Source organism: Cynoglossus semilaevis, chromosome 8 (genome assembly GCF_000523025.1).
Source record: "Cynoglossus semilaevis isolate Cse_v1.0 chromosome 8, Cse_v1.0, whole genome shotgun sequence".
Classification (NCBI taxonomy): Eukaryota; Metazoa; Chordata; class Actinopteri; order Pleuronectiformes; family Cynoglossidae; genus Cynoglossus; species Cynoglossus semilaevis.
The window spans coordinates 14,908,187-14,922,755 of NC_024314.1; the positions used below are offsets into that span (position 1 = coordinate 14,908,187).

At 43.6% G+C, this 14,569-nt stretch overlaps 2 protein-coding genes across 2 annotated transcripts in view; both read left to right on the forward strand.

Annotated features, from left to right (window-relative positions):
- The window catches only part of fmn2b (formin 2b), a 13,462-nt gene extending 8,479 nt beyond the window's left edge, over window positions 1-4,983 (forward strand). The window contains exons 8-22 of the mRNA XM_025057415.1: window positions 41-323; window positions 355-565; window positions 888-1,032; window positions 1,130-1,217; window positions 1,322-1,383; window positions 1,478-1,569; window positions 2,074-2,203; window positions 2,282-2,428; window positions 2,532-2,591; window positions 2,707-2,827; window positions 2,908-3,000; window positions 3,095-3,146; window positions 3,409-3,558; window positions 3,632-3,713; window positions 4,133-4,983. Of these exons, the coding sequence (XP_024913183.1) occupies window positions 41-323; window positions 355-565; window positions 888-1,032; window positions 1,130-1,217; window positions 1,322-1,383; window positions 1,478-1,569; window positions 2,074-2,203; window positions 2,282-2,428; window positions 2,532-2,591; window positions 2,707-2,827; window positions 2,908-3,000; window positions 3,095-3,146; window positions 3,409-3,558; window positions 3,632-3,713; window positions 4,133-4,159 (1,743 nt within the window). The 3' untranslated portion in view covers window positions 4,160-4,983. The remainder of the gene's footprint in view (window positions 1-40; window positions 324-354; window positions 566-887; window positions 1,033-1,129; window positions 1,218-1,321; window positions 1,384-1,477; window positions 1,570-2,073; window positions 2,204-2,281; window positions 2,429-2,531; window positions 2,592-2,706; window positions 2,828-2,907; window positions 3,001-3,094; window positions 3,147-3,408; window positions 3,559-3,631; window positions 3,714-4,132) is intronic.
- A 735-nt stretch (window positions 4,984-5,718) lies between these two features.
- LOC103382204 (zinc finger protein 518A) lies at window positions 5,719-12,214 on the forward strand. Its single transcript, XM_008314907.3, has 3 exons — window positions 5,719-6,400; window positions 7,559-7,630; window positions 7,860-12,214. Exon 3 carries the CDS (start codon window positions 7,872-7,874, stop codon window positions 11,796-11,798), a length of 3,927 nt encoding a protein of 1,308 aa, XP_008313129.1. The 5' UTR covers window positions 5,719-6,400; window positions 7,559-7,630; window positions 7,860-7,871; the 3' UTR covers window positions 11,799-12,214.
- The last annotated feature ends 2,355 nt before the right edge of the window (window positions 12,215-14,569 follow it).

Here is a 14,569-nt window from a genome sequence, read left to right on the forward strand (position 1 = left end):
CCCTCCTTCTCCTGCAGGAGGAGCTGCACAATCCAGACAGTCTGTAGTACCTCCTCCTCCTCCACCTCCACCTCCTCCACCTCCTCCTCTCCCTGGGGTCACTATCCCCCCTCCTCCTCCTCCTCCTCCTCCTCCTCCTCCTCTCCCTCTTCCTGGGGGTCTTGTCCCACCACCACCACCACCACCTCTTCCTGGTGGAATTATGCCTCCTCCTCCACCTCCTCCTCCTCCTCCATTACCAGGACTAGGAGGTCCACCTCCACCCCCACCACCCCCCCCTCTTCCAGGTTGTGGACTTCCACCGCCTCCTCCTCCTCTTCCAGGTTGTGGAGCTCCACCTCCTCCCCCTCCTAGGTTGTGGACCTCCACCTCCTCCCCCACCACCAGGAGTCACCTGTGTCCCCCATGCTCCATCAGGAGCCCTCGGGTCACTGCCGCCTCCTCTGCCGCTAGGACTTTATGCTCTGGGTCTGACTCAGGAGAAGCCCCCCAGGAAGGCTCTGGTAGAACCACCACGGCCCATGAAGCCGCTCTACTGGACCAGGATCCAGTTGCACAGCAAAAAGTAACAACGTTTTCTTTCTAATTAACCATTTATGTTCTGACCAAAGTCTAGTCATGTAGACCAGTTCTGTGGACCGCTCACTCTCACACACCGAAGTCAGTGGGACACAGGGGCTGCTGGTCCACTGCTGCCCCCTGTGGCCAGTTTGTGTCATTAAAGAAAATCTGAACTAATAAGTTCAAACAGTGAAGATAAAATTCTGAGCTAAAATCTCTGAGTTTCCTGATGGACTTTGGTGTGTGTGTGTGGGGGTGGGGGTGACAGGGGGGTCAGGTGGAACTGTTTGTTCAACAGTACTAGATTCTATTTCCTGGTTTCTCAGGGAGGTTAGTTCTTCGTCAGTGTGGGACTCGATCGAGGAGCCCAACGTCGACTTTGAGGAGTTCGTGGAATTGTTCTCAAAAACAGCAGTGAAGGAGAAGAAGCAGCCGCTGTCCGACACCATCACCAAGTCCAAGACCAAACAGGCAGGTGTTCCTCCTGTGTCCACGTGTCTGTCACCTGAACTGCACCAATCATCTGCCTGTCTGCTGAAACCCCGCCTCTGACTCTGCTCCTCTGTAGGTGATGAAGCTCCTCAACAACAAACGTTCTCAGGCCGTGGGAATTCTCATGTCCTCGCTACACCTGGACATGAGGGACATCCAACACGGTGAGTCTTAATCCTGTGACTCAAGTCCAGTGGGCCACTGGTCCAGAACCAGTGTATAAGGAGCAGTCCAGTCCAGGATTCACCCTGGTTTCTTTGTCTCCCAGCCATCCTGAACCTGGACAACTCCGTGGTGGACCTGGAGACCCTTCAGGCTCTGTATGAAAATGTGAGGCCCACGTTTCTCAAACACCAGGAAGTTAAAGTCGACAAGAGTGTGTCTAATCATTTGACCTTGTGACCTTTCTGTGTGTTGTCTCCAGAGAGCCCAGAAGGATGAGCTAGAGAAGATAGAGAAGCACGTGAAGTCAGTGAAAGAGAAGGAGAACCCTAAACCTCTGGACAAGCCTGAGCAGTGAGTTCACCGCTGATGACATCATCAATGGTCAAATATGAACAGAACATTCTACAGAGTAACCTCAGACACCTTTAAAAATACTGGAGAATTTCCCATGATGCTTTATGGTAGCTCTGTTCCTTTTCTGGGTCTTCTGGTTGGAGGTCATGGAGAACATTAGGCCGTAGAGTATGTAGTAAAAGAGCACCTGTGATTGATATGGAGTTCCTCTACAGTACATCTGGTACTGTACTGCAGTAGTACCTCAGGTCATGTCAACAGTATCAGAAGTTTAACATCTTTCAGCTCTTTAGCCCTTACAGTCAATATTTCTTGTTTGTCTTTAGTCGTTTCCAACATTGTCTGCTGTCTCTTCCTTTCTTTATGGTCACGTGGTCATGTGGTCACATGTCAGAATAACATTTAAAGAAGTTTTCATGACCTCAGTACCTTCAGGATCTTCACGGTGTTGATCATGGATTCAGGTCTTGATGGTTCTTCTTCTCTTTCTTCTGGATAAAGGTTCCTCCTCCAGCTCTCTGAGATCCCAAACTTCTCCAGCAGAGTTTTCTGCATCCTCTTCCAGTCAACTTTCTCCGAGTGCATTACCTCCTTGACCAGGAAGCTGGACACGCTTCAGAGAGTGTGTAAGGTGAGTCTGGACCGGACCGTGACCTCCATGGAGCAGGACCAGAACTGGAACCAACACATTCTGTCTCCAACTCTGTAGACTTTACAGGACACTGAGACAGTGAAGCAGGTCCTGGGTCTGGTCCTGGCTTTTGGAAACTTCATGAACGGAGGGAACCGGACCAGAGGCCAAGCTGACGGCTTCACGCTGGACATCCTGCCCAAACTGAAGGATGTGAAGAGTAGTGTGAGTAAAGAGAGACTTTGAGAAGACGGTTTGAAGGTCATGACCTGGTCCCATGAAAATCTGTCTCCCTTGACTGGTCTCTGTCTCTGGTCTCCACCTACAGAACAGTATGAAGAGTCTTCTGTCCTACGTGGTCTCCTACTACCTCAGACACTTTGACGAGGTCAGCGTTTCTGTCTTCTCTTTTCAACTGTGTTTACTGGTCCTCCTGGTCATACTCAGGTGTCTCTCTGTCTGTGTGTGTGTGTGTGTGTGTGTGTGTGTGTGTGTGTGTATAGGATGCTGGCAGGGAGACGTCTGTGTTTCCTCTCCCTGAACCTCATGACGTGTTCCAGGCGTCACAGATGAAGTTTGATGATTTTCAAAAAGACCTAAACAGACTCAGGAAGGACCTGAGAGGTACACACACACACACACACACACACACACCTGACCTTCAGTGGATCTTCTCAGCATCACTCCAGTTCCATCTTTTCCAGCGTGTACGACTGAGGTGGAGAAAGTTTGTAAAGTTTCAGAAGAAGAAAACCTGCAGCCATTCAAGGACATGATGGAGGACTTCCTGTCACAAGGTACCACAGACTTGTCAGCGTGTGGCGCTGTGGGTCAGCATTAACTGAAGGTTCTAAAGTTTTAATCACTGTTCTCGTGTTTATTGTTTTTCAGCTAAAACTGAACTGAAGACCATGGAGGATCAGCTGAGCAGCACGCACACACTGTAGGGACGCATGTCCATGTGTGATAGTTAGACTGTCCCCACCACGGTCCCACAGTCCCAGAGACAGTCAGAGATCTGTAGTGGTCAGACAATGTCCAAGAAGACTTGTTCAGAGTCTGACGACACTCAGGGCCAGGCAGTTCTATAATTTGATCGACTGTTTCCAGATCTCTAACCCTAACCCTGATCCCAGGTGTCTCTGGGACACCGTGGTCCTCAGACTCTCAGCCATCTTTTGACCGTCCATCTCTGTTGGTTTCAGCTTCCTGGAACTCTCGGTGTTCTTCTCTGTGAAGCCAAAATCCGGAGAAAAGGAAGTTTCTCCGAACACCTTCTTCAGTCTGTGGCATGAGTTCACGTCTGATTTCAAGGAGCAGTGGAAGAAGGAGAACAAAGTCATCCTGAAGGAGAGGTGACTCCTGTCTCTCTCTCTCTCTCTCTCTCTCTCTCTCTGTCCCCTCGGTTTAACTGCTGTGTGTTTGCAGGTTGAAGGCAGCCGAGGAGAGTTTCCGTCAGGCCAAGGAAAAAGCTTCCTACAGCGTCAAACCCAAACACGCCTCTGGCATTGTGAGTGTGTACCTCATGTTTGAATTTCAAAGATAAGTTAAAATGACCACAGCTTAAAGTTTGCCTAGAAACAGCTGAAGAAATTCAAAATATAACTTAACTACAGGCTAACTAGAGTATTTCTGAAATGCTACAAACAGCGTAACCTAATAACCCAAATAACGTAAGGCTACCTGAAGATAGCTCAGTTATAGCAGAAATAACTTAAAGTAGTACAAACCAAAATAATGCTAGATGCTAGCCAAATGTTAGCCATGCAACATTCAACATATATAAATAAATAGAAATCCAGAAATAGTTGTATTTCTCCTGTTCAGCAGTATACGTATGAAACAGTACCATTAGAGCAGTTATGACAAAGGTTAAACTAGGGCTAATGCTAACATAACATTCACCCATACTTTAATGTGTGTTCATAGAAAGCCAAGCTCGGCATGAAGATCTGATGTTTGGTGTGTGTTTGAACCTTGTGTGGACACCAGCAACAAGTCTGAGAAGACAGGATGAAGGTGTGCGTCCTCTTCTCTGGACGTCCACTCCGGTTCTTTCATCATTAATGGAAGATGTTTTTTTTTTGTTGCCTTGGTTTGATGTTTCCAGCTGGTACCACAGTCCTGGGACTTTGCTAACACTCTGGTCCAGCACTGCAGGACAGAATACTCCGGGAGCCATCATTATTACATCAACAATCTGGCTCTAGATAATGATGTGTGGGAACAGTGTTAGGAACTTTTGTCCTGACACTGATCTCTTTATGAACTACTACAAGCTCAGCAGGTTCTTCAACATGTGACCAAACTCAGTATTTCCCTCAGCAATGCTGTGTGTCCACCCAGCAAAAGTAGTTTAAAAGTGACCCGTCCCTGGTATCGGTACTATCCAGTGTAGGTACAGATGATGCTCCTGTGGACCTACGTTGGGTCAACATACCTGATCTGACATAGGCCCAGAAGAAGGCTATCATCCTGGCTGAGCCTCATCCTAGTTTTTGACACCTGGATACCTGATGTTGGCCAATGAAAGCCCATAATTCATTGCTCGAGGTGGGCCAAATGACCAGTTTTGCTTCGTGAGAACATTCATGAACAATGCAGTAAATCCTCCATGTGGTCACCATGTGACCATCGAACACCATCGGTATGTTATAGATGCACTCACTCACACACATTTTCACAAACCTGCTTGTGATTGCATCGTCCAATCATGTTCAAGGATCATAATCAAAACCAGAACACATTTTCTGACCTGAACAATTCTGCATACACAAACATACGTATCAGAAGTATTACCAGTTATCCTGTGTTTTTGTGTGTTTGCTGTGAGACGACTGACACGTATCACATGTGTACCTGCAGGTAGAACAAAAGACTGCTTGTATTTGAAGTATAAGGTTGTTGAAAAGAAACACATTTTGTGTTTATCTCACTGACGTCAGACTCTCCTGTTGAAGACAAGAGGCTCAAAAACAGGAAGTGTACTGTGCAATAAATGTTTCTGTAAACATGTACAGGATGAGGATGCATGGGCTGGAGTTCAAGTGTAATTTATGTAAAATAAAGAGCAGGAATTCTGTGTTGTGTGCATTTGAGCTTCACTTAAAGAAAACGCTGACGTTAGTCGACGAAACAGTTACAACTTACAGTAAAGATACAGACGCTCTGCTACTCAGCTGCCTATTAATAAGATGTTTCTACAAACCATTCAATGAAACCATGACATCCTTTGAATGGTAGACTGATTTTACAAATCGTCCTTTCTAAATCAAGTTAAAGCATTTTTCACAAATACAAAAATCTAAAAGAATTCCTAATATCAATATTAATTACTAGTGCATGAAGTCAAATACAGCTCATACAGTGACAGGTGTTCTGGATATTACTATGTTTTATTATGAGTTCTACCATACCGTATTTCAAGTATATTTTTGGTTGCATATTAATATGGGATAGAGATCAACTTAAATGTGGGGAATAAATAAAACTTTACTCAAACAAAGAGTGTCTGCATGTATGAAATCCAACATGGCCGACATGCAGCCTGTCAGTGTTGGGAAAGGACCAGCAAGACATGTTCTAAGCTTTGTTACACTAGTTGTGTGTCTGATTAAACACATGTAGGTGTGAGGTTTGTACATTTAATTAAAGAGAACTAAAGTTTTAATTGTATTGAAAAACGATTAATCTTTGGGCATCAACAAAGGCGAATCACTGTGATATTATTCAGGGGGAAATGGCTGCGTCCGCCATTGCTGCTGTTAATGCTTATTCTTCCACTCACTCAGCCATGTTATGACGTAAGAATCCTATCGCTAAGAAGGTCCTAATTTAAAGAAGGTATCGTGAATTAGCTCACAGCCCCTTCGAAATTCTTTATTATGATAATAATGACAATGGAGTGTCACAAAAACATGGGTAAATGATTATTTATTTTTATTCTTTCCCAAACAGAAAGAAGCAACAAAGTCATGATATCCCTCCGCTGCTGTTGGAGCGTCATCAGTTCCCCGGATGTAAAGTGTCATGGCTGCCGTCGCTGTGGTTCCACAGAGAGGAGAGGGAAGGAAGGCGACTCTTTCTACTCTTTCTGTATGCACGAGAGTGACCGTCACTGTGTTTTAAACCTCTCCACTCGTTTCCGTGATGTCGGACTCGGACTGGGACGCTGCCGCGACTTCCATCGAGTTCATAGTAAGAAACGGGATAATTTTCCGTAACTTTGAATAGCTTGGCGTGGGAGAGTGGGTGGTGGGTGTGGGGGAGAGGGACTGATGAAATAATGTATTACTATTTTTTGCTTTATTAAAAACTAAAAAAGATAGCGGCCTATTTAACTGACATTCGTGGAGCTGTGAAGTTGCCATAGAGAAAGCGTGTTTTTATCTCAGCCTGTTGTTGCTTCAGTTGCTGTGAATGTGTATTTGATGGATCAGCCTTCATTACCGTCACCAATCCACCAATAACAACTACTGTAAAGCTAAACAGTACCAAAAAGTAATGCACAACTGTCAGAAGGAATGAAAAAACTTTTCATTAAATTCTAGTTTTCAAAACATCACTGAATCCTGCCCCAGGTCAAGCTGTGAGTGCAGGTATGGGACCATGGTGATCCCAACTGCAATTGTTATTTTCTAATTCCAAGGACTTTCTCTCAACAATGTACAAAGTCATTTGTTGACAAAAGTGAAGCCTTGGAGAGTGGCTCTAACTGTTTTGGAAGTTAATTTGTATGAAGTGTTCTGTCAAATTCAAAACAACTTTAAATGTTATAATAAATGTTTTGTTTTAAATACCCAACAGAATGTAATGTTGATTTTGAGATAAGATAGTTTTTAAAAGACTGTTGAACAAGTCTGGGCATATAGACAACATTGGTTTTTGCTTTTTACAACTTTTTAACCACATCTGTTTTGAAGGAACTACTTTGGAAGAAAACTCTCATATCATGTTGGCAAAGACACAATATACTTTGAGTAACAATGTTCTAGTTCCAAAAACCCTTATGTGGCTATGGTTTACCAGTGGGCTTAAATAGAAATAACTTGGTGTTAATACTATAAAAAGGTTAATAGTAATAAAAGGGTTGAAGGGGTTTAAAATAATACAACAGTATTTCAGTTTAGACTCTTTAAACTGTAGTAAAAGCTGACATTGCTCATTTGTTATTAATTGCTTGTATTTACAGTGCTAATTACTTCCATTATTATTTGTCATATTTTTTGTTTAGACATTGAGTTAAAAGGATGTAATGTACTTTTCCAACTCAGATTCTTAGTGTTATGATTTTTGTTTATATTCAAATGTTTCTGTTTTAAAACACAACTGTAAGTTTGTTATTTTGTTTGACAGACGACGTGGCAGTGCGACAGGCTTCTCCTCCTCTCAGACCACATTCATTGATGTTTTCCTGACGGGACATAGGTAACAATGTTCAAGTATTCTCCAAAACAAACTAGAACAATCTGAACTTTGATGTTTTTATCTGCTGCTGCTGTGAGACGCCAGCTAAGAAATGACTGCCTGTTGTCAACTAAAAGTCTATTAGAGTGACTTCAAATCTAAACTGTGATGGTCAGCAGCTAGTCTGCACTTCAGTTTGTTTTCCTGCAGAGAATGTGAAAATTCATCTGTGATTATTTTTTATTTCCAGATATCTGCAACTATGGAAGAGGACGACCTCGTCATACCTCACGACTCCACCAAACACTGCAGCTTATCAGTACTAGAGAATGAAAAGGTAACAGACTTTGTGTATAAGAATTTCACAGACGTAACTGACGAGTCGCTCTTCTGTCATGGAGAAGAATCTTCCAACAAGGATCGTGAGAGTTCCCCCCAAAAAACAAGACAAACTCTGGGTAAAGGCCACTGTAAGATCCAACAACAAGGGGCTTTCTTCACCGGGAAGATCCTGAGTTTCGGATGCCTTGTCTGTAAAGATGAGTTCACCTACAGTCCCAACGACCTCCTCAAACATTTCCAAGTGGCTCATGAAGGAACTCTTCCGACGTACCCTTGTGATCTTTGTGGATTTGTCACACATGAGTTTTCTGCTCTTCAACGCCACCGAATAGAGCACAAAAACACCCTTGTTACATGTGAGTTGTGCAATGACGGTGTTCAGTACTCTCTGCTTCTGGTCACCAGACACTACATGATGCGTCACAGTCAGAATGGACACTTTAAGTGTGATTGGTGTGACTTTACGACCAAGGACGCTGGGACGTTCGTTCAGCACCTCCATCATCACAACGAGAACCACTGGAGGTGTCTGAAATGCAGACACATCAGCCTGAGTGAGGATGATCATCAGAAGCACATCAAAGCCCACTCAGGTGTTTTTCCCTTCAGGTGTCTGGTCTGTGGATTTGGTGCTGTGAGGAACGAGGACCTGAAAAAACACATGGCAGCTGTTCACAAACAGATGGTGGAGAGGAGACCCCTGAAGACCTTTGAAGACGGTGGCCTCTCCACATCATCAGCACTCAAACTAATGCTGAAAAAGAGTGGACATTTCCAGGATACCCAGAAAATATCAAATTCAAACTGCCTTCCTGGGATTTTACCAAACCAGAACGGCAGGTTAGTTCACGAGGAGCAGTTCGTTGAGGAGTACCAGCACTCTGTTGATGGAACTGTGTCTAAAAACAATGGTTCTCATATCAGCGATCAGTCCACCTCTGTCATGTTACAGGACGCTGATGTCTCTGCAAGTTCCGATGCTGTGAATCACAAAAACCCAAATGGACTCACGGTTCTGATGCTAAAAAACAAAATCTCTATTCCTCCCAACTGTACGACCAAAGTGATGGGATTCAAAATGGTCGATGGCAAAAAGCACTTGGTTCTCAAAGTCATTCAATCAGGAAAATCAGATTCAAAAGTGTCAGCTGAGGAACTGTCTCCCAGTACCGATCACAGTAACGACTCCATTGAGAATGGGGACTGTTTGGATCATCGCAGTTCTACACCACCTTCTAAAAAACCCCATTTCTGTTCACCTATGGATCCAGATGACATTGTGGCAGTGAAGGTTAAGATGGAGGAAGAAGAAACAGCCGTCTGTAACCTGGATGTAGCCTCCATTCACAGTACCGAGGGCCAAAATGATCATTGGCACAAAATGTCTTCAAATGGTTCAGATTCCATGACAAATGACAACATTGTCCACCACGTTCATTTAAGTCAAACAGTGAGGTCAGAGAAAAGTAGGTTTGATGACTCTGATCCAGTCCCGCACAACGCTGGTACTACATCACTTTGTTCTGATTCAGAAGTTGGAGTTGTTGAGGAAACAGAAGTCTCCAAATCTGTGTTAACACTGACCGACGCAGACTCAGAAAATCACAGAAGTTTTTCCTTTCATAATTATCACCAGGTTTGTCATAGTTCCCCAGAAAGTACTTATGAGCTCAGCTTTAAGAGTAAAGATAGAAACGGTGAGCAAAACTCAACCGAGCCGTCCAGTTTCAACCCGGCTCTTCTCAGAGAACGGGTGGTGAGCTCTGAGAACCTCACTCAGAGTTCTGCTAACCAGGACGTCTTCACCTTTCATAACTACTCCAAGGACAAGTGTGGGTCTTCACTCCCCACCCTTCTTAGCTTTAACAAAACATTGAAACCTTCAGCTGACAGGGAAAGTACATGTGAGGTCTCAAAGGTTAGTCTCACACACACAGACCCGCCAGAACCGCTCACACAAAACACTTTAGAAGAACCGTGTCAGAACACCCCAGATGCTACAGAGCAGGAGTCTGGCAGCCATGACAGTGAGGAATTATCTAGTGTTTATGATCCTTTAACTGAGGATGACAACTTTGACTTAGTGCTCCAGGAATTTAACATAATCAAAGTTGAGGACGACTGCGTTCCTATATCCAAAAATATACCCGAGACTAAAAGTAATGTAACGTCCTTTGGTTCTGTCGTAGAAAAACATTCGGAGGCAATCATTTCCCAACAACTGGACACTGAAAGGTTAAAATGTTCAAACTCTAGCGGAGAATCTTTAAAACAAACCAAAACAACTCTAAGAATTCTTCAACTGCCCGATGGTAAGAAACCAGTTCTCCTGAGGACTTCAGAGAACCGACTGGCCGTGCCAGTGCAGGTCAAGTCAACTCCTGGATTCAAATTGTTGACAAACTCTGCACACCCTCAGATCAATGTGTCCTACTTGAAACCTGGGGTAGAAACATTAACTAGCCAAAGTAGTGTAACTCTAAAACCCAGTAGCACTTTAGCAGTGTCCAGTCCAAAGGCAGGCACTGCGGTCAAAGGGACTACTCTTTATTCTCCTGTCCCACCAGGAATCAGTTCCTCCTCAAGTCAGTACTTCATCAACAGTCCAACAGGTTTAAAGGGCCCAGTGCTCCTGTCAAGTACTCCACAGAATACACAAAAAGACAAATCTGTAAAGACCCAACCTACCTGTTACTTGTTACAGAAGTCTGTTCCAGCCGTCCCCTCCCCTAGTACTCCTGCCCTCAGATTAGCCAGTACTCCCCTCTCACTGAACTCCAGGCCTGTTCTTGCCATGCCAGTCAACTCTGCAGACAAATCCAGGACACTGCAGTCGGGCCGACAGGCTTTCCTGCTCCGCTACATCTCCCCGCCTAAACCTGGCGCTGTTCTGAACAACCAGGTCACAAAGGCAGGGACACATCAGTTCAGTCAGAGCATGGAGAACACGTCAAACAAAGTCATATTTAAGTTGGTTACTCCTACAAGTAGCCTTCTGCAAAGTGGTGCTCCCCTCAACAGTCAGCCTTTGTTGTTGGCCACCAGACCTCAGACCCAGTGTTTTCTGGTGGCACCAAACAAAGCTCACGTTAATGCCTCCAATGGAGTCGGCAAACTTATCTCTGTCCAAAAAGATGTCAAGGAACCTTCTCAGATGAATGTAAAGGTGCAGTCATGTGACGCAGAGAAGCCAATGTTAGCGCCACGGTCCATCCGACCGCCAAGCCAAAGGAAACGACGCAGGAAAGCCTTGTTTGATGACGAATACCCAACAACGGGACATAAAGTCAGGAGACTCTCCAACAGAGCAGCCAGTGAAAAAGAGGCAGTGCTTCTATGGAGGCCTGTGGCCAAAGAGGTGGAGCGGACCCTGCGCCTGGCACCCTTCAGCTCTCTGCAGCAGGTCAAATGTCCTCGCAGGTACCAGCCTGTGGTGGTGCTCAACCATCCAGATGCCGACATCCCAGAGGTGGCCAACATCATGAAGGTGGTCCACAGACACAGAGGTTCTGTTAGCAAGGTCTCCTTGTCTCAGAGAACTGTTCAAGCACTGGCTGAACTCGGTGCTCCAGGGACAAGCTGTTCTACCAAAGTCGGGTCTTCTCAAAGAGAGGGTCTGAGATCTCGTCCAGTTCAGAGTTCGGTCAGAGAACGGTTCCTTCTGAAAATGATGTTGAGGAAAAAAAGCAGAAAGAAATATGAGGTAGTAGAACCGAGCGGTGGGCGGAACTGTGTGGTGTTTGACTGTTGGTTCTGTGGTCGTCTCTTCAACAGTCAGGAGGACTGGATTGGACATGGTCAGAGACACCTGATGGAGGCCACTAGAGACTGGAACAAACTTTTTTAGACCACTGCGTCCTGGACGGTGGGACAAAAAGATAGAAGTTGTATATTTTTAAAGACTGAACATTTATGAAAGTTGGTTTACTATGTCAGGACACGTTCTCATGTCAATCAAAGTTTTATCTTTTCACAAAGGTGCTTATTCTTGTCAAGTAGCTAGTGCTAACATGACTTCTAAGCTAGCTGCACAGGTCACTCTGAGCTGTGACTCTGGTACACTGTAACTGAGAAGCACTGCTTTTATAAGGGGAGGGGTCAATAATGGAGGAGGTTCAGATACTCAGGTGATTTCACATTCATTTGATATTTTTAAACACAGTCACACAAACCAGACTCTGTTTAGTTAAAGGGACTTTTGTATATTTTGTTAGAAAACTGTACAGTAAAACTTTTATGGTTGTTTTTTTTTTTGTGATAGAAGATTATTCTGTACAAATGATTCCTTTATATATATGTGTGTGTGTGTGTATGTATATACAAAGATACACATAGATGTATGTATGTATGTGTGTGTATATATATATATATTTATATATATATATATACATACATATATATATATTTGTATGTGTATATATGTATATGTATGTATTTGAGTTGACACCATCATCAGGAGAGGAGTTGATCAACCTGCCATGTTTACCTGTTCTACAGCCCACACTTTCTTCTTCTTTTTCTACTGATTAGTTTGGCAGCTCGCCAGTATGATTATATATATATATATATGTGTGTATATATATATTTATTAGGGATGTCCGATATTAAGTTTTTGCTAATATCTGATATGCCAATATTGTCCAAACACTTAATTTCCGATTCCGATATCAACCGATATACCAACATAGGCCTGGTAATATTTATTTATTTATCTGTACAAAGCACTGTATTAGTATGAGATTATTAAATGACTTGCAATGCTGCCATCTAGTGACTTTCACTGTAATATACAGCCGTTTATCCCTAAGTCCTTCTCCCATTATTTTTAGGGCACACATCATTTGGCGAAACCCAGGCATTGTGTTATCGGGTTTTCATTGTTGAGGAAGAATTGATAACAATTCTTACAGATATTCCATAATATGCTAATATTGGGCCGGTATTATCAGACATCACTAATATATATACATATATACATATATACATATATATATATGTGTGTGTGTGTGTGTCAGTGATAGGAGTATATTTTCCTGTCATCAGGTGTTTGTCTTTTTCAGGCTCAAACCTTTGACCTTCTTCACAGTGACCAGATTTTCCAGGTTCATTAGGTTGGTAGGACACAATTTACTGACGGACAGACCCACGTTGGTCTCATAGCAGCTAGGTTGAAGACACGTCACCCCCGTCCACTGATTTATATCTGGATGAATGAGCACGAACCAGTTCCGTGGACCCAGCAGAACCAGACTGAACCCTTTGGTCCAGAGTGACTGGTGGAGGTCTTGTTGCAGACATATACCTGATGATGGGGGTAAATATATTCTGATGTCATCTTTGTTACAGAGGTCCGCCAACTAGATCTTGTTTAGGAACATTTGGTAACCTGTACAGAACTATTTGGAGACTCACTGGTCCAGAACCTGGAACTTCAAACTATGCAACTTTGTCAATCATGAAATCTTTAAAATCATGCCTCACTTTGATAACAATGAACCTCAAATTGAAGGTTCCACCAGCTTGGCTCTGAGGATGTTAATAGTTTCTCCTGATCATCTTATTCAAAACGCCCCCTAGAGGTTGTTTTGTAGTACCACATGTATGTATTGTTATTCGCTCCTAAAGGTCCCGTTTTTTCACCGAGAGATTTCTTCAAATCTCTGGCTCTGGAAGTTTGAAATGTTTACTCCATCTGTTTGAGATAAGTCTGTATGTACGTGTGTGTGTATGTGTGTGTGTCCATGCGCGTGTGTTAAATGAGATCTTATCTGTGAAATGTTCAACAACAACAAGGTCCAAATACATTGTCTTTATGGACTTAGTACTTTAATAGAGTCTGAGTTTGATTTGAAGTTACAGTACTACAGTTATGCACTTCCCTGACAACATGATTGACAGAAGAAGGTCAAAGTGAAGAAGTCCTCCTTTTATTTAGACCGTGGACCTGGTCTGTGTGGTTCAGGTCAGTCTGCCAGTCCCTGCACTGGAACCTAATTATAGGACGTACAACAGATTAACAGATAACAGAAGTACCGATTTGAAGCTGTCCGATTCTGTTCCGTTTTAACTCCAAACTCCCAGTGCTCACGTTACCCCCCCGCCCCCCCCCAACAAATCTTGTTTTTAACCTGTGTCAGTCGAAGATGTGGTGTTGGTTCTGGAGACCTGTAGATTCTTCTGACTTTAAGCCTTCAGTTGAGAACCAAACCCTCTTTTTAGAGAAAGTCACTTTTATATTTAAAAAATTGTGTTTCTGTGTTGATGAACGTGGCTAACTGATCTGTGACAAAATCCTCAAGGAAGTCACATGGTATTAGTACCATTTTAAATGTCATTGTGTCCAATCATTGGTTCCTTTGAACTGAGCAGGTACCTGAAGCCGAACTACGTGCTGTTTGGTCAGTCTTGTCTGTCGACCTGCTTTTTTCTACTGAAAATACAAAAATATATTTTAAAAAATATGGATACCAGACTAAACATCCTAATCAGGTTCTCACATCCTGGCACGCAGCTCACTTCCCACCATGGTCCACTCACATGTGGTCTACGAGTAGATTTTAACGATGTTTTCTGGTCCTTGTGGTTAATCTTTTGGCCCTCCAATGAGAGGGCAGCGTT

Bases quoted from the DNA above. Each gene is read 5' to 3' on its own strand.
- LOC103382204 (XM_008314907.3), top strand. From the start codon at position 7,872: ATGGAAGAGGACGACCTCGTCATACCTCACGACTCCACCAAACACTGC.